Source organism: Paroedura picta, chromosome 7 (genome assembly GCF_049243985.1).
Source record: "Paroedura picta isolate Pp20150507F chromosome 7, Ppicta_v3.0, whole genome shotgun sequence".
Taxonomy (NCBI): Eukaryota; Metazoa; Chordata; class Lepidosauria; order Squamata; family Gekkonidae; genus Paroedura; species Paroedura picta.
Window position 1 is genome coordinate 28,916,898 of NC_135375.1, and position 26,381 is coordinate 28,943,278.

Sequence of the window (26,381 nt, forward strand, 5' to 3'; positions counted from 1 at the left end):
ATGATCTCAAAATTAAGGCAATTGGTTTTGTCTCAATAGGTGCTCTTTGGATGTGCATAGTCTTAAATCCCCATTGCAAGGTGGAGCAAAAGGCCAGTTGGTTGAAGCAGCTGAAAAAGTGGAACAGTGTTGACGTTTGTCCCTGGGAAGATGGGAACCATGGAAATGATCTGCCCAGTCTAACCAATGCTTTGCCTCAGGGTGCAAATGCAATCCAAGGTGAGACATTGTTAATTTACTCAGGAAATGCTGCTTAGAGAGTGTGCTTGTACAATTCTCTTTGTTGTGTAATTGGGTGTTTTTTTTTAAAAAAAAAAACATTTTGTGCCCATGTGAAAGATGGATGGCAAACCTCCAGACTTTAGTAAAAAGAAACTAAGCTTCCTAACTGTGTGTACCTTACCACTTGCTTTCTTAGCCGTTGGAGGCATTTCAAGTCATTCTTGAAAAATCTAATGAATATGTCTGATACAGCGTATTATACTGCGTCTGCTACTTTCCTGAACTGGCCATAGATCAAATGCCAAAAAGCTGTTTCTAATAATTTTTTTCCTGTATGGTCCTGTGCACTGGGGGGAGGGGGGGCAGGGGCAGTGTTGCAGCTAGTAAAATTCTTCTATTTGCAATTGCTATATAACATGTGGCCTCTTCCCCTTAGGAGTGCTAAGGGGGAGGGGGGAATCTACTCAGTCTTGTGAGAAAGGGCATAGTTAGTGGCTCTGCTGCCATCTCCATAGCTGGTATTACTAGGTACATTTGGGTAGCGTTGGATATTCAAGGCACTTCCAGCTTCTTTCTTAAATCCTTCTGTAACATATCCATAACATTCCTATGGGGAATGTATCTCAATATGCACTGAATTCTTAAGGATTGTTGCTTTGAGATAGAGAATCTGAAATTTCTTTTGGCCAGCCGCTTAATGTTTGGTGAATGGTGAATGGCAAAAAAAAAAAAAAAAAAACAACCCTGTATTGATTCTGTAAAATCACCAGGAGCTTGCTTGAAATGGCATTTACTATGCAACTGCCTGTGGTGCTTTATTTCCTTCCCCACCTCCATGCATATGGATCTTCTTAGTTTGTGACACCTGCAGTTACTCCACTGTAAAAATCCAGCAAGCATTGCAGTAGGTGAGTTGGGATCCTAGGGTCCAGGGTCAGCGGGTTCAAATCTATAGCAGAAATGCAAAGTTCTTGTCCTATTTGAAAGTTTAGCACAACTCCCTGCAGTTCTTGACGCCAAGGGATGCTATAAAGCTTTTGAAAGCTCCAGCAAAAGCACACAGCAGATATAATTTCTGTTTCTTGACATATAAACCTTTAATGATTCCCAAGAACTGAATTTCCTGGGCCCTTCTGAAATTGTTCTTCCTTATTTAAACATTTAGATTATTTTGCCACGTATGCATTTCAAAGACAGGATAAGTTTTGGCCATTCACTTTTTATAGACAGCCTTGATTTAGCTTTTAAGTCCCAGCCGTTTTAGAACCTTGGTTATTTTTGTAGAGTTGTAAACAGGCTCGGTGCATAGAGAACTTGGTGATGCTTGGAGTCTGCTCGCTGGAAGGACATAGGAGGAGTAACTGGAGGAGGGGTTGGAGGAGAAGAGTAAGGTGAAGTGAGTAAATGATACCTTGCCACATGGAGGAATAGACTCAACTTCTCTGAACTTGTGGGCCTGACAGATTCATCAAACAGGTCTCACCGGACAGTGTTCACTCGAGCCATTGAGGCATGTGATCTCCACTGGCAGGACAGCCACTTGCAGCACATAATCAGCAGTGACTTGTACACCAACTACTGTTACCATGAAGATGCTGAAAACACGCTTTTTGACTCTCATGGGTGGCCCCTCTGGCACGGTAAGTGGCTCAACCGGAAAGACGTTTCCATGACTTGGTGCTTTGTTCAGTTTCTATGGTGCTTGTTTTTTTTTGGGGGGGGGGAGTGGGGGTTGGGGAGTGGAATGAAAGGTCTGGCAATAGCGACAGAGCTTCCCTTCAAATGGTCTTTTAGCAGCCCTGTTTCCAGAGATTCTAAACAAAACCCTTTCAGTAGCTCACTGGGGCTACTGCAGACGTGGATGCGCTCCTTAATGACTCTCTCCCCTTTCTTTCTCTCTGCCCCCTCTCAGAGCATGTGCCTACAGCCTGTGCAAGGGTGGATGCGTTAAGGTCTCACGGCTATCCTAGAGAAGCACTGCGACTGGCAATAGCTATCGTCAATACCTTAAGGAGGCAGCAGCAGAAGCAGCTGGAAATGTTCCGGTATCAGAAGAAAGGTAAATACGGGCAAGAGAAGGGTAAAGGACACCGCAAGGTGATGGTACGGCTGGAACAGTGCCAAGTCAATAAGGAAATGCTGTTTGAAACCGCACCTCAGCAGGTGACTCGCTTCAGGGATTGACAGTAGCTGGTAGTGAGAGCAGGTTAATTGCCCAATGCTGTGTAAGAGCTTGGACCATCTCTCTGTAGCTCTCGAAATAATGGTCACAATAAGGCCCTAATGCTGGCGTGGAGCTTTTGGCGCCTGGCTAGTTCAATGTATTTCAGAGGAACAGAAATGTGTTGGCAAAACAGCCAGCTAAGAAGGTCTAGCTGTAAATGAATCCAATACATGTTTTGCCTTGTATTGCTGGAGGCTCTTCGTGCATTGTATTTCCATGTATGCCCGTGATTTTTAAGTGTACAGAGCGATTGTGGCACAGATGTTTGAAAACGTGTATATTGTCCAGTCTAGAATCCAGATTTGGTTCAGGGTTCCTCTTGAGTGTAGACTTGGTGACAAACCTAAATCTGTCTCTGATGCATGAAACACCTGTTGTCTGTGTGGAATAAGGGAAGAGGGTTGTGAATAATCCATGCTAACAATTGCTGTTTTCTGATAGTAGATCGTTTGGACTTGACCTACCCTTTAGTTTCAGGCAGTGGGGCATGCTATTATTCCTAAGAAGTAGCATGTATGTAGGCTATTAACCATTTCTCTGTGATCCTGCCACACGTTTGTACATCCCTATACAATTGCTTTTGGTATAATGGAAGTAAGGCAGAGGGTATTAATATCCTTCTCTGTGTATGAAGTATTGCTACCCAGGCCTTCCGTTTGTCACATCTAGACACAGCACCTACACAACACCTACCAACTTTATGGTCTTGAGGCACTGCATTCATGAGTAAAGAATTTGTGAGCCTTTAGCTACTTATATCAGTGCTCCAGTTGTCTGAACAATAGTTCTGTTTACTTTATGATGACTAGCCCATTCCTTTAACAAAAAATCCATTAACAAATAATAAAACAAAGTTGCAGATTTGTACACCTACGGTCAAATACCTGCAAGGTCATGCTACTGTTTCCACTGCTGTTACTCTTCACTGTGGGGTTAGGTATGGGTAATGTAGCTGGATGTATCTCTCTGATGGCCAGGCACTTTCCTCAGTTCCCCACTGATGCACTTCACTCTTTTCCTGAATTGGTTTTAGTCACAGTGTATGTTGTAAGTGGTCAGTAGAGATGATCTTACCAGGTGACTGTGTTATACTAAGTGCTCTGATGTAATTTCTATTGTGTTCTAGCTCCTCTTCTCAAAGAGTGATTCAAAACAGCTTCACAACACAAAGAAATAAGCTTCTCCTTTCTTTAGGATGTCTGACAGTTAGTGGCTTAGTGGATAAGTCAGGGAGTGTATGAGCTTTTTATGATAGGGCAGAACCTCTGCTCTAGAAAATATGCAGCTTTACAGAAAGGACAGCCTGTCTGTGGACCCCAACACTAAACCCATATATATCATTTTGTTTCATCTGCCCACAAAGGATTGATTAAATCTGCAAATTAGACCTAAGTTCACCCCCCACATGCTAATTAGTAATTAAAACATTTTCTTGTGCAATACAGTTTGTCTCTCAAACCACCCCCAGTTTCACAAGATTAATTGGTTAAAATAGTGTTCTTTGTTTTTCTCAGGAAGCTAAAATAGCTATCTCTGCAGACCATGCCGCAAGTTTGCTTCCTGTTTATAAATCCTTCAGCCCTGACCCTAAAGAAAGCTTAGCTGTTTCATCATCAAGTTATCCTCCACAAATACTAATACAGGCAGTTTTAATGCATGGTAGGCATAAATGATGGTGGACTTTTAAGACATTGCTTCCTTATACACACCTGGCTTTCTATTCCTCATTCCAAGTCAGGTAGATGGGACAACCTGTGAACTTTATCTGCTAGGCAAGTTTGTTTTTAAGTCAAGGGTCTGAATCCAGCAATCCTGGCAGCAAGGATCACTGATCATGATTGCAGTCCTTTACGACCCCCGGGAAGTTTATTCCCAGGGCCATGAGAAACTCCAGATCTGAAATTGCTCTCTTCTCTGTCTTCCATCAACAGGGAGATTTTGTCTCTTTCCCCCTTTCTAGACGAACCTCGTGACCCACGTGGGTATTAATCCATGAGTCCTGTGATCCCAGGAATAAACTTTCCAAGGGATGGAAAAGACTGCTCGGGAAGGTAACATGGGAAAACTGAAGAAGAGTCGGCTTTTATACTCTGCATTTCACTACCCAAAGGAGTCTCAATGCGGCTTACAATTCCTCTCCCCACAACAGACCCACTGTGAGGTAGGTGGAGCTGAGAGAGCTCTAATAGAACTGCTCTGCAAGCATAGGCCTAAGAAACTCGGCCAAGAACCCCCAGCTGGCTGCATGTGGAGGCGCAGGGAATCATACCTGGTTCTCCAAATTAAAGGCTACTGTTCTTAACCGCTACACCAAGGTTCTCTGTGACCCTCACTACCTTCAGCTGAGAAATGGGTTCAGCCCAAGGTTCTTCTGCTGTCGGTCTTGCTCAAACGCACTGAATGAGAAACTGTATTGAGTTCTTCAAGACTGGGAATTTTGCCTGGGACAATCAGGTTCAAATCGCAGCCCCTCCTATCATCACTAGTGCTGGATAGAACTATGAAGCTTTGCTTGTGAAATGCACTGTGGTGATATAGTTGCTTTTGTTTTTCTGATGATGTAGAACTTCTGCACAAAGGAATAACCTCTATCACTAACCTGGAAGGCTGGGTTGGGCACCCGCTGGACCCAATTGGCACTCTCTTCAGTAGCCTTATGGAAGCCTGTAGGGTGGATGAAGAGAGCTTCCATATGTTCTCAGACTTCACAGGTAAGACACAGTGGCCAGTATGCTATGTAAATACTGTGGAGCATTTTAAAGTCCTTTCTTGTCTCTGGAGCCCAGCTAAGTTTCTCAATTAAGTTTCACCTCCTTAGGCTGCCTAAGGAGGTGGTGAGCTCCCCCTCACTGGCAGTCTTCAAGCAAAGGTTGGATACACACTTTTCTTGGATGCTTTAGGATGCTTAGGGCTGATCCTGCGTTGAGCAGGGGGTTGGACTAGATGGCCTATATGGCCCCTTCCAACTCTATGATTCTGTGATTCTATAATTAAGCTTGATTTGAAAACAAAGGGAATGTATCCATCCCCTGCTATCATAATCTTTCCACTTACTAGGGAAGACATCCTCCCAATCTTGTTTGTTTTGTTTAACTGCTTTCAGCAGAAGAACAAGCTAAATATTAGAATTCAGATATTTATTAAATTCATGTGCACAATTTAAAAAATTAAAATATCAACATTATGGTGGACTATAATAAGGGTGGAATTTTGAATAATAACTCTTTTTAAAGGGAGGCTTCAACAGAGATATATTTGTGTGTCAATATGATCTGGATTTGTGCAATAGTCTGAGATTACCGTTGATGTTTTTAAAATTCTAAAAGTGCACATGAATAATAAATATTTGAATTTTAATATTTAGCTTATTCTTTTGCTGCTCAGCCTCTAAAGTTCCTAACTTGTGTAACAAGGCGGGTTATTTTGTTCCTTCTTTTGTTGTTAAAAAAAAATCAGAATATTTTCCAGCATTGGATTTTTCTGTGGAAAACTTCCTCCTCTGTTTATTTACATAAATATAGCCTGTATTTGTCAGGTCAAATCAATTGTGGTAGGTGGGCTAAATGTGGGATATGAAGCCACGGGCAAACCCCAGTGCTTGTAGCGTAGTCAAGGTGTATTTGGCTCTTTTTGCTGACGTTGTTTAAATAGGTATTCAAATTTCAATTGTAACATTTTCCAATTCAGATTCCCCCCAGAAAATGCACATCCTGATTGTTTTAAATTTGGGGGGAGGGGGTTGTGTGTGTGTTGTTTAATCGTGTTTTAATGTTTTTATTGTTCGCTACATTTGAAGGGGAGATCCCAAGGGGAGTAAATAGGTGGCCTAGAAGTGTTGCAGTTAAAGGCTTAGAAATTCTGGAAAATAAACACTGTGGTTAAATAAGACTGTTGAAATTCAGTCCATGCTCATTTTATAGAAATCTGCATATTAAAATAATGACTTGCTGGCTCGAATGGACCGGGAACAGCATAGGTGGGAAAGGTGAATACTGCAGTTCTGATCTCATTCGGCTTCCTACGTTTTGTCCCTTTTTCTTGTTTATTCCTTACCTGTCATGTGCTTCTTTATGCTAATCTCATTATAAAAACACCATAATTGTGAATAATATTCAATGCTGGAGTTGAAAATTAAGATCTTTGTACTGGGTGCTGCTCCTTGACCTAAATCAAAGATATTAAAATCATTCTTTGGGGCTGGATTAAGGGACTCTCACTTCCTGGACTGGTCCTTGTAGCTACAGAAAAGTGATTATCCTGCTTAAACTACAGGATCTGCCACATAAACATTTTGTTACTGTTGAAAAGTGTTCGGTCTTTGGGGATAGACTACTCTGCTTCCATGATTTTCAGGGGGAGGCAGGATGCATCATTTAAACCATGGACTACAATTCCCATGAGCCCCTGCCAGTGAATGCTGGCAGGGGCTCATGGGAATTGTAGTCATAGACATCTGGAGGGCTGCAGTTTGACTACCCCTGATTTAAACCATCAAAAATGAAATTAAATTATTTTTATAAATGAAAAAGCAAGTTCCTAAAGGAATATTATATTTTTGTGAGGCTTCCAATGTATTTGCGAGATGTTTTGCGAAATAACTTGATTCCAGGTAGCATACAATGAACCATGAGGTGATCATTTGTTGAATATTCCTTTGCAATCAGCAGCTAATATAGTCAAACTTGAGCATTCTTGACATGCATGGGTACACCTGTAGCAAATTCAGATATGTTACTTTGCTGCATTATGTGTACAAAGCATTCAGGGGAAATGAATCTCTCCGAAGATGCAAAGGCCATGTCAAAATAAGCACCAAGCAGTTTTCTCCTGGTGCATTCCATTTGGGTCAATACATTGTCTCCTCACACTGTACATGATATAACGTGAAAATGTTAAAGGTGCACAAGCTGAAAAACATGGATGAAACTACTGGTAACTGGGGAGGGGAGAGGACAGCTTATTTATACGGAGTATTTTTATAGTTAATCAGGCTGTACTGACCAAATGGTACTGAAAATTAGATTAGTTTAATTTCAGGTCTCACTGCTGCAGGCTTTTTTCTGTTCTGCTGCTTGCCTCACAGTTGATACAACCTAAAACTGAGACTTGCTATGATTATTGCACTTCTTGGAAACTTCACAGATAATTTTTAAAAACCTGCAAGAACCGTAACCCCATCCCCAGCATAAATAAGATGTGAAAGTCCTGATAAGCTTTTAATGGTATTTTTCTCCTTACGATTTTCTTTCCAGAGAACATGGGCCAGTGCAAATCTTTGGAGTACTATCACCTGCCTGCGCACAAGTTCTTAGAAGAAGGGGAGTCTTTCTTAACACTAGCTGTGGAAGTGGCACTGATCGGGCTCGGGCAGCAGCGGATCATGCCAGATGGTTTGTACGCACAAGAGAAAGTTTGTCGGAACGAGGAGCAGCTGATTTCAAAGCTCCAGGAAATCGAACTGGACGACACGCTGGTGAAGATTTTCCAAAAGCAAGCAGTCTTCCTATTAGAAGGTAGCTGGCTATCGATGGTAGCTGCTTCTTTTAACGGTTTCTGATAAAAAGATCAGGGACTTGTTTGGGAGTCAGATTATCTGGTAATTATCATGCTCTTAGACATCTAATGGCCCTTATTGATCTTCCATCAACCCCCAATCTACTATACTTAAATACCGCATTGATGCAGAGATTGAAAGGCCTTGTTTATGCATTATATTATTCTCTCCCCCACCTTCCTTGTATGCCCTGGCTAGCATATAAGGGCTAAGAATGCTAAACTTCTCTCTGATTGGAGGATCCTGAATGTGTACCAAAGAATTTGTAAATGTGTCCTGTTTAAACAAGCCATAAGATCTTTCCCACTGTGACCCTGCTGCCCCTGAGAATGTGGAGGCTGTTGGGATTGTTTTGAGTTTCTGGAGTTAGATGGAAGACTTGGGGCACATCAATCCACAGTTGCATTTCCATTTGCAGAAAGGGAGTTTGGGGACTAGCCAAAGTCATCTCAGTCACCCTCGTAAGCAGAATTCCACACCCAGATACAAGAGTTGTAACATTCCTCAATAGTATATTAATATCTTACAGTGCCCCTCCTAAGCGTAGTTACTTGGTTCTATGTCCACTGAAGTCATTGGGCTTAAGAGGCTGTACCTCTGCTTAGGATGGCACTGTTGATGGCTTTGCTAAAGGAGATGTTGAGTTGGAGAGCATATTGTACTTGTGCCTCATACTGATGCAGGAGAACGGATGAAGCCACGGGGACATCAATAAAGCAACAATCCAGCAAAGCAGATACACAGCCATGTTTTTTGCCATTCTCTTCACACACTCACATGAGTATCTAAATACAGTTTAGTTGCTTTTAAAAAGCTGGAGCCTTTAGTAGTGGTTTGATATTGTTTTAGCCGAGGGTGGTTAGCATACAGCCCTGAACAGGATCACCCAGGCCAGTGGTCCTCAACCTTTTTTCGGCTGGGGACCGGCAGGGCAACTGCCCTGCCCACGCAGCGCGCATGCGCGGCCATGCATGCGTGGCCTGGCCACGCATGCGCGCTGCGCGGCCAAAAGCGCGCATGCGCGGCACTTTCGAAAGTGCCGCACATGCGCAATGCGCGGCGCGGCCCTGATTCCCTCTCCCCCCCCTCCCGCAGTAAGAAGCTTCCCGGGCCGCAAGCTTGCAGCCTAGGAGGTTTTTTACTGCGGGGGGGGGGCGGGGAGAGGGAACCGCAGCCCGGCGCCCTGGCCGGGCCACGGACCACAGGTTGGGGACCACTGACCCAGGCTAGCCTGGTCTCATCAGATCTCAAGCTGAGCAAGGTCAGCCATGATTAGCACATGGACGGGAGGCTACTGAGGCTGTTACTCAGAGGCAGGCAAAGACAACACCACCTTAGTTGATCTTTTACCTTGGAAACCCTGCAGGAATGCCATAAGTCAGTTGCAACTTGACGGCACTTTCTACCACCACTTGGCCCACAACCTCACTAGCAATGCTTGTACCTCTAGGTTATGTATTACTACTAAAATTCTTATTTAGTGATTGAAAAAACAAAGTCTATTGGGTGACTTTGGTGACCAGTCATTCCCTCTTACTTTGATACCTACCTTGGAGAGTTATTGTGAGGATAAAATTGGGGGCGGGAGCCTGTACATGCATCTCTGAGGTAGTTGAAGCTAATGGTAATAGTAGTTTGCTGTATCCAACACTTTTAACAACTAGCATGCATGTCATTGGCTTGAATGATTTTGTAAGCCTGTTCAGAGTGGTGGTATTTGGGTCTTTAATTTCTAAAAAATATGTCCAGTCTGGCCCACACTTAAAGGCTCTTTAAAGAACAAGTTCTTGGATTTTTCTTTGGTGCCAAATTCAAGGGATAGAATTTTGTAGCTTGTTTTCAGGTGACCCTTTAGGCTTCCATGGGGTCATCAGGGGTACAGTTACCCAATCTTGTAATGCTTGGCACTTCCTGAAGTCTGCTTCTGAGGTTTTGATGTCAGGTTATACACTGAAATAATAAGCGGCATGATGCTGGGGGTACATCAGTATTGTGACACTTAGCTCATTAGTAGAGTATTGTTGTCTGTGAAGACTGTGAGGTTAAATAATCCTGCAGAATTCAATAACCTTGGATTCCCAAGAATAAATCTCCCATGCCCTCATCCTAGGGTCACCCATGTTGTATTGTTTGACTACTTTTGAGGGTACTGTGTGTTTGTGTGGGGGGGTTTCATGGCCTGGTTTTGATATGTGATTGAAAGGCTTTCTAATCTGTTCTTAGCACCTTCTGCCATGGCTTATGGGCTGGAGCATTTTTCAGGTTTTGATTGTTCATGTTATGCTCATCATGGCAGTAGCTTTAATGTCATGATGTGGAAACTTTGCTTTCCAGTAATGAGGTTGCTCCATGTTGAAGACTTAAATTCTACCATGTCAAATAGCCTGCTTTTCAAAATCTTGTATGAGCTAACACATGCTGCTTTAAAGCTCTGGGCTTTCTGAACCCTGCAAGAAAAGCTAAAGCCAGGCCACATTACTTTACTTCAATAAGATATATTTATCACCGCCGTTTTCTTTTAGTACTGCACATTACTTAGAGGACCCCTCAACAGAGAGCTTATTTCTCTTCACTGTGAGTGTTGGATTATTACAATATTTCTAGCTAACTTTTAGTACTTAGGCATGTTCAAGTTACACTGCTGTTAATAAGACTTTGTTTCTTTTTTCCCTCCCCCTCTCGTAGCCGGGCCCTATAGCGGTCTAGGTGAAATCATCCATCGAGAGAGTGTTCCAATGCACACATTCGCCAAGTATCTCTTCACCTCTCTCCTACCTCATGATGCTGAACTGGCATACAAAGCTGCACTGAGAGCAATGCGGTAGGTGGATTTCTGGGGTTTAAAAAAACAAATCCTTTGGAACGTACTTTCCAAATCTTTTGGGCTCCTATCCAGCTGTGAGTCCTTCCCCCCCAGGTCATTAGGAGAAACCCTTTCTGCAAGTACCAGGACCACTTGAGGTTTAAAAAATGGTGACAAACAACAGAGCTCTTTCAGTGGTGGTACTTTTTTAATGGACTTCCCTCCCATTAGAGGTCACCCAAGTAAGTTCCATTGTGGCTTTTCTGAAGGCTGCTTCCATTTCTTCAAAGGGGTTATGGAGAGCAAGCCTAACTTGGATGTATAGTTTGTGTTTGTTTCTGTATTGAAGAAGCTTCATGCTTATTGAATGATAACTATGTATGAGATGATTAAACATTTTTATTCTATGCTTATTTGAGAACCTATTTGTCCAATGGATGGGTATACATTTAATATCTAGTGGGAGCTGCAGAAAGGTAAAGCATAAACTGCCAAAATTAGGATTATACCTGAACACCAAGAAGACAAAAGTAATGATTTCTAGGGAATTATACAGCTAGAAGAAGAAGAAGAAGAAGAATAGTTCTTATATGCCATTTTCTCTACCCGACAGAGTCTCAAAGTGACTTCCAATCACCTGCCCTTTCCTCTCCCCAGAACACGCACCTTGTGAGGTAGGTGAGGCTGATAGAGCCCTGATATTACTGTTTGGTCAGAACAGCTTTATCAGGGCTGTGGCGAGCCCACGGTCACCCAGCTGTCTGCATGTGGGGGAACAGGAAATCAAACCCGGCTTGCCAGATTAGAAGTCCGCGGTCCTAACCAATAGTCCTAACCATCATCAGCTGGCTCACCAGCTGATGATGAAGAAGAGTTTTCTGTTCCCTGGCTCAGTCTTCAATCGAAAGGGAGACTGTAGCCATGAAATCAGAAGGAAATTGAGACTGAGAAGCTATGAAGGAGCTAGAAAAGATCCTTACATGTAAAGGTGTAGCACCGGTGACCAAGATCAAGATCATTCATTCCACTGTATTTCCCATTAATGTGTATGAGTTTGACAGCTTATACACTAAGGAAAGCTGACATAAAGGAAGCTGATTCATTTGAAATGTGATGTGGGAAAAGAGTTTTACGGATACTGTTGACTACCAAAGAGACAAATAAGTGGGTTCTAGATGAAATCAAACCCTCCCTAGAAGCTAAAGTGGCCATACTGAGGGTACCTTAATTTGATTATAAGAAGACAAGTCACTGGGAAAAACAATAAAGACAATAATGCTAGTAAAACAGGGACCCCCCCCCCCCAACATGAAATGGAGTGACTCAATCAAGGAAGCCATGGCTATTGTGCAAGATATGAGCAAGGCTTTTAATGATAGGAGATTTTGGAGGATCTCCACTGATCAGGTCACCATAAGTCAGAAGTGACTTGATGGTACTTAACACATACAAGTTGCAGACTGGCTTGATTGATGGCTTGGATCCAACAGTGTGTCGGTCACCCTTTTTAACAATAAGCAAGTGGATTTGAGGATTAATTCATTGTCAACTGCTGTATGAGTTACTTACTGCTGTGGACCTGAATTGTTAGTTGTGTGGAAAGCCAGTCTGGCTAAAGTAGGGTATAAACAGAAGCAGAGCTTCACGGCATGTGGCTTTCCTGCCTCCCTGTTGCACACTCAACAGCTGCTTCTGAGGACCTTCAGGGATATGATGGAGTGCTGCAGCAGGAAGGGGGAATTGGTGCCAATGGCAGAACCATTCCAGTCTTTTGAAAGGAGAGGCTTGGATCCAAGCTAGAGGCTTTTGTACTTGTGCTGCAGTTAAGGTTACGGTAACGCACGTGTTTAAATAGTCTTCTCTAAATTCTCCAAATTCTAGCTCAGGCTTTATTAATAGAGGAGTTAAAAGAAAATATTTCAGCCTTCTGCCCAAGGCAGTTCAATATTTTAGCTGTGTGCTTTTCTTTTTCTTTAAGTTAGAATGAAAATCAAAAAATAGACCTGACATTTGTCTTTTTGAATGCATATTTGATGTGCTTTACTACAGTGGCCAACTTGAAGCACATATATTGTAATCATGGTTGAGAAAGATCTGCCTTGGTAGACCTCCTTTCAAGTATATGCTGCTATCATGTAAGCTGCTTTTCTCATTGTGGTTCTTCGGAGGAGACTCTGAGACAGTTTGCAGTTTCTCTCCTTTTTCATGGTGAATCCCAGAACTATAACCTTATGAATTCATTAAAGTCTGCAGGCTTAGAATGGTATAACCCTTGGATTTGTGGGGTGGAGAAGGAGAATTTTTCAGTGCTGTCATGTGATCCAGTCCAGGAAATAATTCTTTACATAGTGCCTGAATAAAATGTAGAATTTGCTGCCAGAGGATGAAGTGATTTTTTTCACAGAGTAGTTCAGCAGTGGAATAGGCTGCCTAAGGAGGTGGTGAACTCCCCCTCACTGGCAGTCTTCAAGCAAAGGTTGGATACACACTTTTCTTGGATGTTTTAGGATGCTTTGGGCTGATCCTGCGTTGAGCAGGGGATTGGACTAGATGGCCTGTATGGCCCCTTCCAACTCTATGATTCTATGATGGTCATAGGTATAGACAGCTTTATATTCAACAGGTTCATGGAGGATAGGTATATCAGTGTTTTCTAGCTCTGGTCACTAAAGGGAACCTCCATATTCCGAGTTAGTAAACCTCCAAATCTCAGTGCCAGGAGGGAACATCAAGGGAAGATCTTAGCCTGTATGTCCTGTTGGACATCCAGAGGAACTGACTGGCCACTGTGTGAAGCAGAGATGCTGAACTAAGTGGACCTCCAGTTTAATCCAGTAAGGTTGTTCTTATGTTCTTCCTTAACCACCAGCCTTGGGCATATCCAGATAGAAAATTAGAATTGAGGTGTGTCATGCCATTACATCAGCTCTTAGGTCCCCATAGCTTGTGATAGTAGGGAGATGGGCATGCCCCGAAGGAGTGTTGAGTCTACAAGCTAACTCCTTAGACAGCTGTTAGCACAACTAGTACAGCTTGCATGTTGTAAAGGAACCCTTAGGAGCCTATTAAGTGCAAATATTTGATCAGGCAATGCAGACAAATCCTTTTCATTTTTAAGTACAATATATAAAAAACCATAATAAACTGGAGTCAAAGACTCTTAAAAATAAATGACATAAGTAAAGAAGTACTAAACTATCTCAGATATACTTGAAAGTTTGGTAAGATTCAGTACAGGCTACTGATACATGTCAGACTCCTGAAAATGAACCACAAAAATCCATGAAGCCACTGAGAATTGCCATGTAGTTACTACACTGAAATCTTCTTAAGTAACTTCTTACTTTCATTATGAAAGGGATGATGAGTTTCATCCTTAGTCTGCTTCAGCATTTATCTGTCAACATATAGGGCTTCAGTTCCTCACTTGTTAGTCTGTACTCATAAAAAATCAAGGGTATAGTTTCAGCCATTTGTGCTGTCCAAGAAATTGAGAACCACCACTCAAAATAATACATGCAGCCTGTAATATGACTGCTAAAATTCAGACTTGTACATGGCGTCCTCAAGATTGTATGTACTTGTACTCAAATGTCCAAATTCTGTGACCAAACACTGAAATTCTGCAACCTGACCAGTTAGGAAAATAAAGCAAATTATGTGTATCATTTGCAGGTCTTTGTATTGGGCATAAATTTTGTATCCGAGGAACAATAAAGAATTACACAGTTCCCTGAAGACTTGCCTCCAACCAGTAGAAATACTCAGCCACCATCTCAGAAACCTAATACGGGAAAGATTGCCACATATCTCTGAACCTTGAGAACATTTCAGTCTACTTGTTTTTGTTGGTTATATTTTCATTACCGTGTGTAGTAACTGAGCTACCTGTTCACTGAGGGCTTGTTTTGGAACCGGTAAGAAGCAGGGACACTAGAAATAACTTCAAGTGGCACATCTTATGTTAAAAGTCTGCAGTTGAATAGACCAGTTAGGTCTTAAAACATAAGAAGAGGCCAGCTGTGCTTAAGTGCTTGGTAAAAGTTGGAATTGCCATCTTGATTGGCTTTCAGGCTTTTTCAAGATCCCCCCCTCCCCAACCAAACTGAAAAAAATTATGGGTTCCCCAAGAGATCAAACCAGCTGCAAGATGGTACTAATCTAAGCCCTCAGCTCAGGTATCCTGTGCTCAGTGTTTTGATTTGGGAAGGGGAGGGTTGGTTTCCGTAAATATGTCTTAGGTGGCCGCTTCCAGAGATTAACCTTTATCACTATCACCTGTACTGAAAGCATGCTGTTTTTGTGTGCATGAGATAGCATCAGGAGTGGGCTCGCACAGCATATAGCAGTCCTTGTTGCTCAACTGTGCAAACACATGGCTTGGAAGAATTGTTCCTTACTGACATTGCACCTGAGGAAGTGTGTGTGCACATGAAAGCTCCTATCTTGAATAAAACTTTGTCGGTCTGAAAGATCCCATGGGACCCTAAATTTGTTCTGCTGCTTCAGACCAACACGGCGACCCACTTGAATCTGTCTTGTTCCCTGCTCTGGGAATCAGCATCCTTTTCCAACTAAAAAGCCAGATTTCATCAAAAATTCAGGACAAGAGATGCAAAGAGAGCTAATATAAGAACGTCTATCCACTTAACTGTAACTGTACAGGTTATCACTACTGATGATTGACTTGTAGCTTAATAAGCCATAAAGTTTCTGTGACCCAAAGATTTTTTGTTGTCTTTGAATGTTATGAATAAGGTATCTGTGAAACTAAGGCAACTTTCATTGCTTTGCATGTTTTCCAAGTTTGCAGTTCAGCTCTGTTGCATGATTTCTGTGTGATGCAGAGTTATATTGTGTAAGGCTGTTTAGTCCCATTGTTCTCTTGTTTTGCTCCCTAGTTTTACTTACTGTATGTTTTTATTGCATTCTTATTACATTGTTTTGTGTAATCCACCTTCATTCTTGGTGAAAAAGGTGAATTATAAAGTAGATACTTAAATAGCTTACATAAACACTTTGACTGTGCATGAAAGGAAACTGGAATCTTCCTAATCCTTGTGAAGTGAAGGCTTAACTGTTTTCCCAAAGTTGCTGTTGGCATGGTTCTTTTGATGTGTTAGTGTTGCAAATAGAATGCCACCTTTCGTGCAGTACTCTTAATTTTAATCCAGTTTCACGTCTTGAAGGTATTTGTTAAATATTTATAAACGAAAACTGCCACTTACTGTCTTAAGTCATGTGTATTACTCCATTGAAGACAGGAATGGAAATTATAATATCAACAAAAGCATGTTTATAACAACTGGGTGACAGTGGCAAGTGTTCCTTGGGTGTATATCTCAAATGTGGGCCTTCTTTGCAAAGTACACTACTGCAGGAATCCCCCCCCCCCCTTCCAATTAAATCCTGCTCTGTCACATCAGGGTTCAAAAGGAAAGGACCACTTTTGCGGAATGAACAGTTACAAAAGTTGATCTTATAAAAAGCAAACATACGAATTCCAAAATAACTTCATGGGTTTGAGCTAGAATTAAAGCGAGAACTGAAATATCAGAACAGTAACTAGCCTGAGCTGTTTACATTATAGAGCAAATGCGTCAGTGCCAATCGTCACTGGGCCTATGAAAACAATCTGGTCAATTTTGAGCAGCTAGCACAACTGAGTTAATAGGCAGTGTCTCAGCTCTTCAGAAAAGTAGCCTGTCTCCCAGAAATCTGATTGTTAGGGCCCCAAACCTGTCTGAGATCGGCAGAGGATCCTTAAACCTCAAGGCTATTTTCCTCTTGAGTTCCCCACTGCCTTGGAAACAAGGCATGGAAGTCAACAATTTAAACTTCGTTCCCTCTGAGGGGATCTTAACTGTCAACTTGTTCACTGACCCAGTCATTCTTCCTTCAGTGTATTCCTAAAGAAGACAGATCCTCGAAATTGTTGGCAGATTTTGCTGCTGTTTGGACTCTTGTGTGGCCGAAGATCTTTTTGTTGAAGGCCTTCTAGCCTTCTGATGATCGTTTTCTGGGGCTCAGTACGGTGCATCCGGAATCCTTGTGGCTGCAAGCATTCTCATTTCTGGTGGACTTCTGCTTGTTAGCATCCTTTCCCAGCTGTCTTTCCCTAGTGCTTTGACCTTTTGAAGGTTGAGGCTGCTACTAATCATCATGGTAAGGAGTTAGTTCAGTGTACGCACACGCACGCATGCACATATGCACCCCCACCACACACACACTCTATTCTCATTCAAGAAGATTACAGTGTAGTCCCTTCTAATAATAGGTCTGTAGGAGGAGAGAGAAAAAACTTGGTAGCTTGTCAGTTGGGTTGTCAACTATTTTTGTTACAGCTGCTATGGCTTTTCCAACCCACACCTTTCACTCTGTGTAGGTCCTCACTCGTGTTCATGTTCCTGTGTGGGATAATTTTGCAAGTAACTAATTCTATACATTTATTAAATGCCAGACCTTCCTTCTCCCCTGTTCTCCATACTTCTCCTTTGCCTGCAGTATCCTTGGGAAGCAGCTTCTGAAATCTGGGGAATCTCTCTGGACAGCGTTTGGTCCAGTTCCCAAAACCTTGAATGTCTGGACATGTGTAAGAATATACGTACAAGCATCTCTGGACACACACCCCTCCAGATTAGCATTGCATAGCAGTGTTTTGGGTTATGCTGTCACTTTTCCTTTGAAAGTGCCGGCATATTAACTATAGGCAATCAGATTTAAAATGTGGGGACACTTTGAAGCAACACTGGAGGAAGTCTCAGGTTTTTCTTCTTGAGGAAGGGGGGAGGAGGTGACATATTCAGTACTTTTAATTCAAACAAACTCCTCCCCCCCGATCTAAAAGCTTAAAATGCATCATTTATAACAGCATATAAAACTGCTCTTGGTCATATTTTTAGAATTCAAAAGTATAAATATCATGTTTTTTATTTTAAGAAATGCAAATAGAGCTAATGCTTGAGTGTTAAAAAGCTGCCGTGCCTACGCTACCTCAGCACATGTGCTTTAAGTTTTGACATCTGGGAGGGATAACAAATTAAAGGTTGAAAGTAGAAAATAAATTCTGTAGTAAGCAAAAGATTATTATTTGGACAGAAACACTCAGATACAGTCTCAATAGGTAACTCCTAGCATGTTTGGATATCAAGTTTAAGGCTATCACTTCAAAATCACTGAACTGTCTAATAATGTATCATTAATCCATTACGGCATATGAATTGGTGGCAAAATTATTTCCATTTGATAAAAACATTCTTGAAAGTGTGTGCACAGATAAACATTTCACTTATTCAAAACAAAAACTTATGTCATAGGAGAGTGCTTTAGTGCTTTTCTAAATTTGCTGTTGGGAAGCGCTTTGGGGGGGACCCCCCCCAGGTATTCACCACCTGGTAGACAGTAATGGCTACTAGGTGGGGAACATGAGGGAAACATGCCTATGTGTTCTGAATAATGCATATTGGCTGCGGTGCTTTTCTCTGGCTTCAAAACAGGCAAGCCATGCAGCATTGCAGACAACATTTCCAGGAATGCTTACCTGTGAAGTGCTCCGTTCACCTGGCTTCTACAGCTTCACGAACCTGGCAGCTCTAGGGCTAGCATCCCACAGTGGCTTCCTTGAGGGGAAAGCTGTTGCCGCTCTCTCCCACTTAGCTGCAAAGCGTCACCCCAGTGCAGTTGTTACTTGCCAGAAGTGACCAGATTGAAGGGAGACAACTTGGGTCCCATACATGCTTTAAAAAAAAAAATCAGAAATGTACAGTCTGTAAACTGCCATTGAAGAAAGGAATGTTTCATTGGTAAGGCTCACAAACACTTTCACGTTGTAGTCAACATACAAGTTAATGGTTTTGATCCTAAAACTTGCTTTTCTCCAACATAAATCAAATATACACATATCCTTCTTGCATACATCCAGTGCTACTCTATTTTCTCTCTTCCAACATATGTAGCCTTATGCATCCATTCATATATAGCTTTGCTCTGCTTTTCTATTACTTTGCCTATATTGTCTTAGTTGTTGTTGCTGACACATTCAACCCAAATTACTATAACCTTTTCTAGTAATCCTAAAACAAAAACAAAACAAAACCCACAATTATATATTAGAAGGAGGCTTTCTCATTGCATTAGTGCAGTCCTTGGCAATTTTTTCTTTGGCCCTGGGAGCCAACCCAGATGTCTAGGAAGCAGATTCATTGTTTAGCCCTAAGCTTTGTATTTTAATGATCAAATGTCAACATTAGTTCCCATACAACCTAATCCCTACCAACCTCTTCATACATCGTTATGGTCCAGCTTTCTCATAGACCCATTATGCACGGGAGGAATAACGCACATTCGGGGTGGAATGGCGGCGACTAAAATCATGGATAACGCACGGTGCCGGCTGCAACTGGCCGCAGCTTCGGTGCATGCTGCCAAAAAAGCCGCGTTAGCGAAACGCAGAAGAAAGCGCAGCTTCCGGGTGACCGGGGCGCAACCAGAAGCGGCGCCAGGATCGCCGCGTGCATAATCAGTTACTCTGGGTTTTGCCGCCGTTGTGCCCCGTCCCGTGCATAACCGGTGTGCTTTGCGTCTTCCCCCTCTGCGTTTTCCATGTGACCCGAAATCACCGTTTTGGCGGCCGTGCATAATGGGCTATAGAGATGCAAGGTGGATAGCTATGACCAGGTTGCCATTACACAACAATCAAAAGCTAACCTTTGACCCTAGTATTACTTACTGAAATATTTTCCCTGCTCCTTTTGAAATGTGTTTTTTAATATTTCATTCTTGTCCTAAACGCTGAGATTTTTATTACAGATACATTTAAAGTAAGGGCTTTAAGACAGGTCTTCTTGCTGAAATTAGTTCTGAAAGGGACACAGCTGCAACATGAATGAAATATTAGTTTTGAAAGCCAATGTGTGTTAAATTGTACTTGGTAACTTCGCATTTATAAAAAAGGGCTTAATTTTTTTTAAGTTGTCTTATTTCAAGCAGATGCACTTGGCAGTGTTTGAAATATGGTATTATATATGGGCTCTGTCTGAGGAGACTAGACCCTAATTGGGTGGATTTGTCAATAAATTTAAATACTTACTGCTGGAGTTAGCTCATCAGCCTAAGCTTGCTTACTGGATTAATGTGTTTATCTATCTCTTGTCCATTTTAACAGCCTGTTTGTTTTTGTGCTTAGTTGGCAGTAGATCTACTAATGTTAATAAACAGTTCAGTGGAAGGCATTTGGAGTAGCGTGGAGGAGCTTACATGGGCCTGATTCAGACCTTGACCATTTGGCCCTAGAAGCCTGTCTCATTTTTCATTCTTCTGGCTTTCATATTTTAATAGCACTTTCTAATTATCGCCACCACAAAACCTAACCCTAACCTCTTCACATTTTCTCATAATTTTATTAAAACAGTGATGGGAACTGTTGCAGTATATACAGAAGAGTGACCCTGGTTGTCAACACCAGAACAAAAGCTACAAATGATCTAACTTTAGCCTAATTTTCCCCCAATGTCATTATTGCCTGTAAAGCCCCTGTTGATTGAATATTGGAGCCTGTATAGAAAACAATTGAATTGATCCACCACTACTGAATGGTGTCAGGTTTATACCTAACCAAGCTGTGTTATGCACCTTTATGTTTGACATGGGGGGGATGCTCTAATGCAAATTTTGGGGTTGGATTCAGCCAGTTATTCAGTCCTACTACAGAAGACTTTTCCCCATGCAAGTCCCATGATCTCAAACAAGATTTTTGGTGATCAAGGGAGACCTCTTTCTCTTCTTTTTCATCAGCAGAAAAACTGGTTAGATCTACTCCTTTTTAATTTCACTGAAAATAACTGTGATATGTTGCAATAAAATCTTTGCTAAAAATACTAGGCCCCACAATTAATTTTGTAGTTGCTATGATTACTTGGCACCTGAGATTAATCTAACACTGCATTTAGTTATAACAATGTATGTGGAACAAAGATGCAACAAATCTACATTAGCCAAATTACATTTCCAACAACGTCATGTAACACTGGGGTAATATTTCACTCAGCTTATGTAAATGAGTTGCTTTTATAACTTTTATAGCTTGCGAAATGAGAAAAACCAACAAAATCAGTTGACACAACCAGTAAAACAGATCAGCCAAATATGAATATCGTAAGCACTCTAAAAAGTGCTACTTAACTAAAACGATGGGGATAAGTAAAATTATTTTGGCTTGATTCCTTAAAAACAAGAAGGTGCCAGGCAAATCTCTCTGGGTATATTGTAAATGGGGTGTCACCACAGAAAATACCCTTTCTAGAGTTCACCTGCATAATTTCTGGAGGCACTGGGGGGAGGCCTCTGGTCAAGTGCAACAGATAATCTTGAAACTTTCTGAATTGCATCTAAGAAGCTGCCAGCTCATTGAAGTATTCTCTGCTGAAAGTTGGTGTTCGAAAACTGTTGTACTTTTCCATAATGATCAGAGGGTACAATAAAATTTGCTGCCCTTAAGGTCTTTCTATATGTAGTAATATATGTTGCCATATATAAACTTTTTCCTCCTGGATAATAATGCCATTTTTCATATTACAGAACAGAAATTAAAAAAAAAAAGAATCCAAGAATGGTGCATCAGGACTATAATTCTCATTTGAGATATTTGCTGCTTTATTAAAATATGACTTGGCATCACAGCTTTCTTTATAACTGTTCTCTAGCTTCCACTTTTTGAAGGAGTTAAAACAGAGTTTTGCTTTGCGTCATAGTGTGATGTATATTTTCATTAACCTCAGTGCTGTTCCCATAGATCAGTGGTTCTCAACCTGGGGGTCGGGACCCCTTTGGTGGGGGTCAAATGACCCTTTCACAGGGGTTGCAGCAAGGCAGGTAGCTTGATTGGGGGGGCACCATCCACACAACAGCCTTGTGGGATAGATTGAGATAGAGCATTCGTCTATTTGGAGCAGTGGAAAAGAGCGAGATCGGCATGGTGGGACAAGAGGCAGAACTGAACTGAGAAACCCTGGGAAAAAAGCAATTTATATACAGTCATGAAAAATGGATAACATCATTGGTCAGTTTCAGTTTAATTACCGTGAAAGAACACTTGCACAGTTTTATGGTTGGGGGTCACCGCAACATGAGGAACTGTATTAAAGGGTCGCAGCATTAAGAAGGTTGAGAACCACTGCCATAGATCCTTGAGAAACTTGGAGATCTTGATATCGGCTTGCCTCTCTTACAGTTTCCAGTGTTTCTCATTGTGCATGAAAAACTTTATCACTAGTTGGAAAGGAGCTCAACTCAGTGGAGGTCCGTGATCTGCATTGCAGCATTTCTTTTACGGTCAGACCGCTACTCGTGGCTATAATCAGATGATGAGTAAGATTTTTCCTCCCATTGCACAGGTTACTGGTATTGGAATCAACAGCTCCATCAGGAGACATGTCCCGCCCACATCACATAGCATCAGTGGTTCCAAACCGGTATCCCCGTTGGTTCACCCTAAGTCACATTGAATCTCAGCAGTGTGAGCTGGCATCAACCATGCTAACAGCAGCCAAAGGTAAGTACTGGCAATTTAAGCAGGTGACTCTTTTTAGTGGACTGCACATGTGTGTTTGGGAGGAAGGTTATTCTATATCTAGATGTTATAAGTGTTAGTAAGGCTGTGTCAAAAGAGCATTTAAACCCAAATTTGCTTCCATATGGATCTCGTGGGTCAAGTGAAGAGCATCTTGAATCCCTGCATGTAATGGTTTGTTTTGGTTCATATAATGTGCACATGAATTGAGAGAGGGAATATATGAAGTGCTTTCTGTGTTTTTAATTTTTTTGAGGCTCAGCCAATCTTCCAGTGCATGCAGGCTCTTGATAACCTCATGGATTGCACACCCTTAGTGCTGATTACAGTAATATTTATGCAGCGTTTTTCTTTGTTTGTTTGTTCATCTCTCAGGTGATGTTCGAAGGCTTGAAACAGTGTTAGAATCTATTCAAAAAAACATTCACTCCTCATCGCACATCTTCAAACTTGCCCAAGATGCATTCAAAATAGCAACACTCATGGACAGCTTGCCGGATATCACCCTTTTGAAAGTGTCCCTGGAGCTGGGTCTTCAGGTATGTTTTTCTTTAAAGCAGTTCCATCCTGCACTGCAAGGTGATCCTTGGACATAACAGTGAGCACAACTAGTTTAATGTTTCCAGCATATCGAGGGTCAAAGACTATCTTGTCATTTAACTGCTAGGCGAGAGGGAGTGCCGTGTTGCTTTCACACATAGGTGGTATTTTTTTAAAGGCTTCCCACAGTTAGAAAGCTTGGATGTATCATGGACTTCTTGTTCTCTTGGCAGCAAAGAAGCACATGGGAAAGCTGGCAGAATGTATTTGAATTATGTGGCGATTGTCATCCATTCACAGCCTAGTCTGGAAGTAAATAGTCAAGATAACCAGATCTTCCTCTGCCATTCATGATATATCAACAGTCACAATGTCAAAGTTTAAACAGAAATCTATACTTGCTTAGGGTGGTTCTTAAATCAATTAAAATAGATCTGAACTTTTTGAAGCAGTGACCCAACACCAAATCAGGCAGGTTCCCCAGAGAGGTGACAAGGGTTTTTTTTTAACTCAGTTTCATGCATGTTCTTATTTTGCTGAAATGACCTTTGAGTTAAAGGAGTACATGAAGGAGCGCTGTCTAGTGAATAGGCAATGCTATATGTGAGATTATGTCTGAGATGTATTCAGGGTAGATATGGCCATCTATAGCTGTTTTACGATAAATCAGGCTGCTGGCCCATCTAGCTTCATATTCTGACTGGCATTGGCTTGTCAGAGCCAGGCAGAAGAAAAAGGTCTTTTCCGAGACCTGCTGCCTGAAGTCCTCTAACCAGCAATGCCACAGATTCAAATTGGGGGCTCCTGCATACAAAGAATTTGCTCTACCACTAAAGCAAGGCTTCTTTCCACTGGGAGGGGAATATATGGTGCTCCTTCAGAGCCACCCACCTGACTAGTGCAGCAAAAAGGACAACCAAGGTTAAATAGGAGTTTAATGAAACACAATTTGTAAATTGCTGCTGTCAGGTGTGTGTATAGTCTAAGTGACCTTTTCCTGCATTAGCTAGGCTTGTAGCTTGAACATAGCAACTACCTTAAATTCATCATCTGTGAGGCAGCATTAGGAATCTGCACACTTTAACGTTCTGTCACTTATTCATAAAACATTTATGTATGAACAAAGGATTGCTGACAATATAATGCATATATATTGACAGGTAATTTTTTAAAAAATTAATTACAGCTTTCTTTGCAAGGCTTTACTTGGTTTTTTAGTTTGGTAGAGTGATCCTCTTCCTCACCAAATTTAGTGATGTTTGTTGTGAGAAATTACTGCAGCAGGTTACAGTGAACCTTGTTACATGATGAAGAATATTTGTCCAACATGCTCAGACATACCAGTTTGAACCCTTGGATCACAGTGATGTTCAGGCTGTTGGGGAACATATCTGGCTGTCAATGAGAGGCTTGCATGTGTTTTCTAGTAGATAGAAGGAATTACTAGAAGATGAAGATAGGATTAGATTTAAAGAGATCTGACTAGAAATCTGTCTTAGGGGGTCCTGGTGAACCTGATCTCATAAGATCTCAGAAGCTAAAAAGGGTTGCCTCTGATTAGTTCTTGGATGAGAGACTACCAAGGAAGTCCAGATTGCTGTGCAGAAGCAGTCCATGCAAACCACCTAAATTTGTTGCCTTGAAACTTTTAAAAGATCAGAAGTCAGCTATTTTTGGACAGAATTTAATACACATTCAGCAGCTAGAGGACATTGGGTATGAGAAGGTAATCAAAGGAATGTTCAGAGTGGGAGAAGAGGACTAAATAGGAAGAGTTCATTGAGCAAAACTCATTCTTGCTGTGAGATCTTAGGAAAATGTTTGAGGTATGGTTTGAACAAGCTCCTAAACTTCTCGGGAACATGCTTTCCCTTTCTTCTTGCATCCTATGAGATGGTTGTTTCCAGGGCCATAATAAACCGTGGTTGGCCATTATATCCAGATCAGCATGTTTGTGCTTGCCCTGCAGATCAGGATTCCTCATAGGAACCCAACTTTTTTGACTCCATACCATACTAGTTGAGATATAACGTCAATCACTGGTTTTCCCATGAACTAGTAGCTAAATTTCCAGAGACAGCATGTTCTCAAAAGCTTGTTCAGATAGTGGCGGACCACGTTTGGCTGTCAGGTCTGAAAGAAGCCTTCCTGTATCCAGCCATTCTTGATTAGAAACGCTTGACCTCTACTTTCCTACGATATCATAGCAATTAAAGTTTGAAAGAATTCAAAGTCCCAATGCTACCTCATGAAACAAAGTAAAATTGGGTTGAGGGGCTTCTCTTTGCTGATCTCTGCTCACGTGCTGGATTGCCTTTATCTTGGTAGCACAAAAAATCATCCCTGTCTGTAGCTAAGTAAAATTACTCCCTGTATGGGAAGAGGCACCTGTACCAAAGAAGAACAACTGCGAGTAGGAATTTGCAAGTTAGCAAATCCTTATTAATTCTGTAGCTGATGATGGGGGGCCTTGGAGCACTTGAAAGTTAGCTTACAAATTGTCTTTTTTAGCTGCTCTTGTTCTCAGGGTTGTTTTGTTTTGTTTTTTTGCATTTTCCAACCGTGTGCTGCAGTTTTTCTCATACTGTCACAAACAAAAATCTTTTCAATAGGTGATGCGGATGACATTATCAACTCTCAATTGGCGGCGGCGCGAGATGGTGAGATGGTTGGTAACATGTGCAACAGAAGTAGGTATGTACAGGTGTCCCTCTCCAAAGAATCCTAATTGGGCTTGTGCCATAAAGCAGAGTGATTGTGCCTTGAATATGTTGGTGTTTCTTCATAGGATTTGGGGGAGAGATTTTTTACCATGTTGTTACGATAAAAGCTAGAGCGTGGGAATGGCATGCATAGAAATAGTGATGTTCCAAGAATTCACTCTAGCAAGAGAGCCTGTACTGGAATGCTGTTTGGTCCCAGAGGACCTGACCGCCATCTTCCTGGATACAACTGGAACTGTTGAGGCAGCGAATTCACGAAATTCAGCTGCAGCTGAAAAATGTAACCCTACACAAATTGCCACTATGAACTCAATGGTGAGAATAAATCACCAGATCAGGACCAGTATCCTTGAGGAGGCTGTGGGGCTGGGGTGGGGCTGGGTCGCCGCATGTGAGCAGGCTGATGTGCTGTTGCTTCTCCTACAAGTATAATCATTATAATCTGCCATTCAACATGGATTCTGGATGTCCACATAGCCCTTCAGAATCTCTGTGGAACACAAATAGGATAGTCCTCTGTAGCTGGGTTTCCAGGAACACTTTGAAGACTTTGTCTTCTCTTACATGCCATGTCTGCCTTTAAGAGCAAAAACATATTCTTTACATCCATTCTGGAAGTACTCGGTCCTTCCCTCCCAAGAAGCACAAACCATTATTGGCAATATATGTTCCTTACAGCTGTTCTGTTGCATTTAAATGCTTCCAGCTTAGTCACTGTCGTGTTCTATAGAATGTCCTTTGTTTCTGAG

The 26,381-nt window shown here is 41.7% G+C and overlaps 1 protein-coding gene across 1 annotated transcript in view; it reads left to right on the forward strand.

Annotated features, from left to right (window-relative positions):
- The window catches only part of ZSWIM6 (zinc finger SWIM-type containing 6), a 116,292-nt gene that overhangs the window by 84,581 nt on the left and 5,330 nt on the right, over positions 1 to 26,381 (forward strand). The window contains exons 5-13 of the mRNA XM_077347199.1: positions 40 to 219; positions 1,686 to 1,862; positions 2,135 to 2,281; positions 5,011 to 5,157; positions 7,699 to 7,959; positions 10,686 to 10,821; positions 22,194 to 22,351; positions 22,745 to 22,908; positions 25,522 to 25,603. Of these exons, the coding sequence (XP_077203314.1) occupies positions 40 to 219; positions 1,686 to 1,862; positions 2,135 to 2,281; positions 5,011 to 5,157; positions 7,699 to 7,959; positions 10,686 to 10,821; positions 22,194 to 22,351; positions 22,745 to 22,908; positions 25,522 to 25,603 (1,452 nt within the window). The remainder of the gene's footprint in view (positions 1 to 39; positions 220 to 1,685; positions 1,863 to 2,134; positions 2,282 to 5,010; positions 5,158 to 7,698; positions 7,960 to 10,685; positions 10,822 to 22,193; positions 22,352 to 22,744; positions 22,909 to 25,521; positions 25,604 to 26,381) is intronic.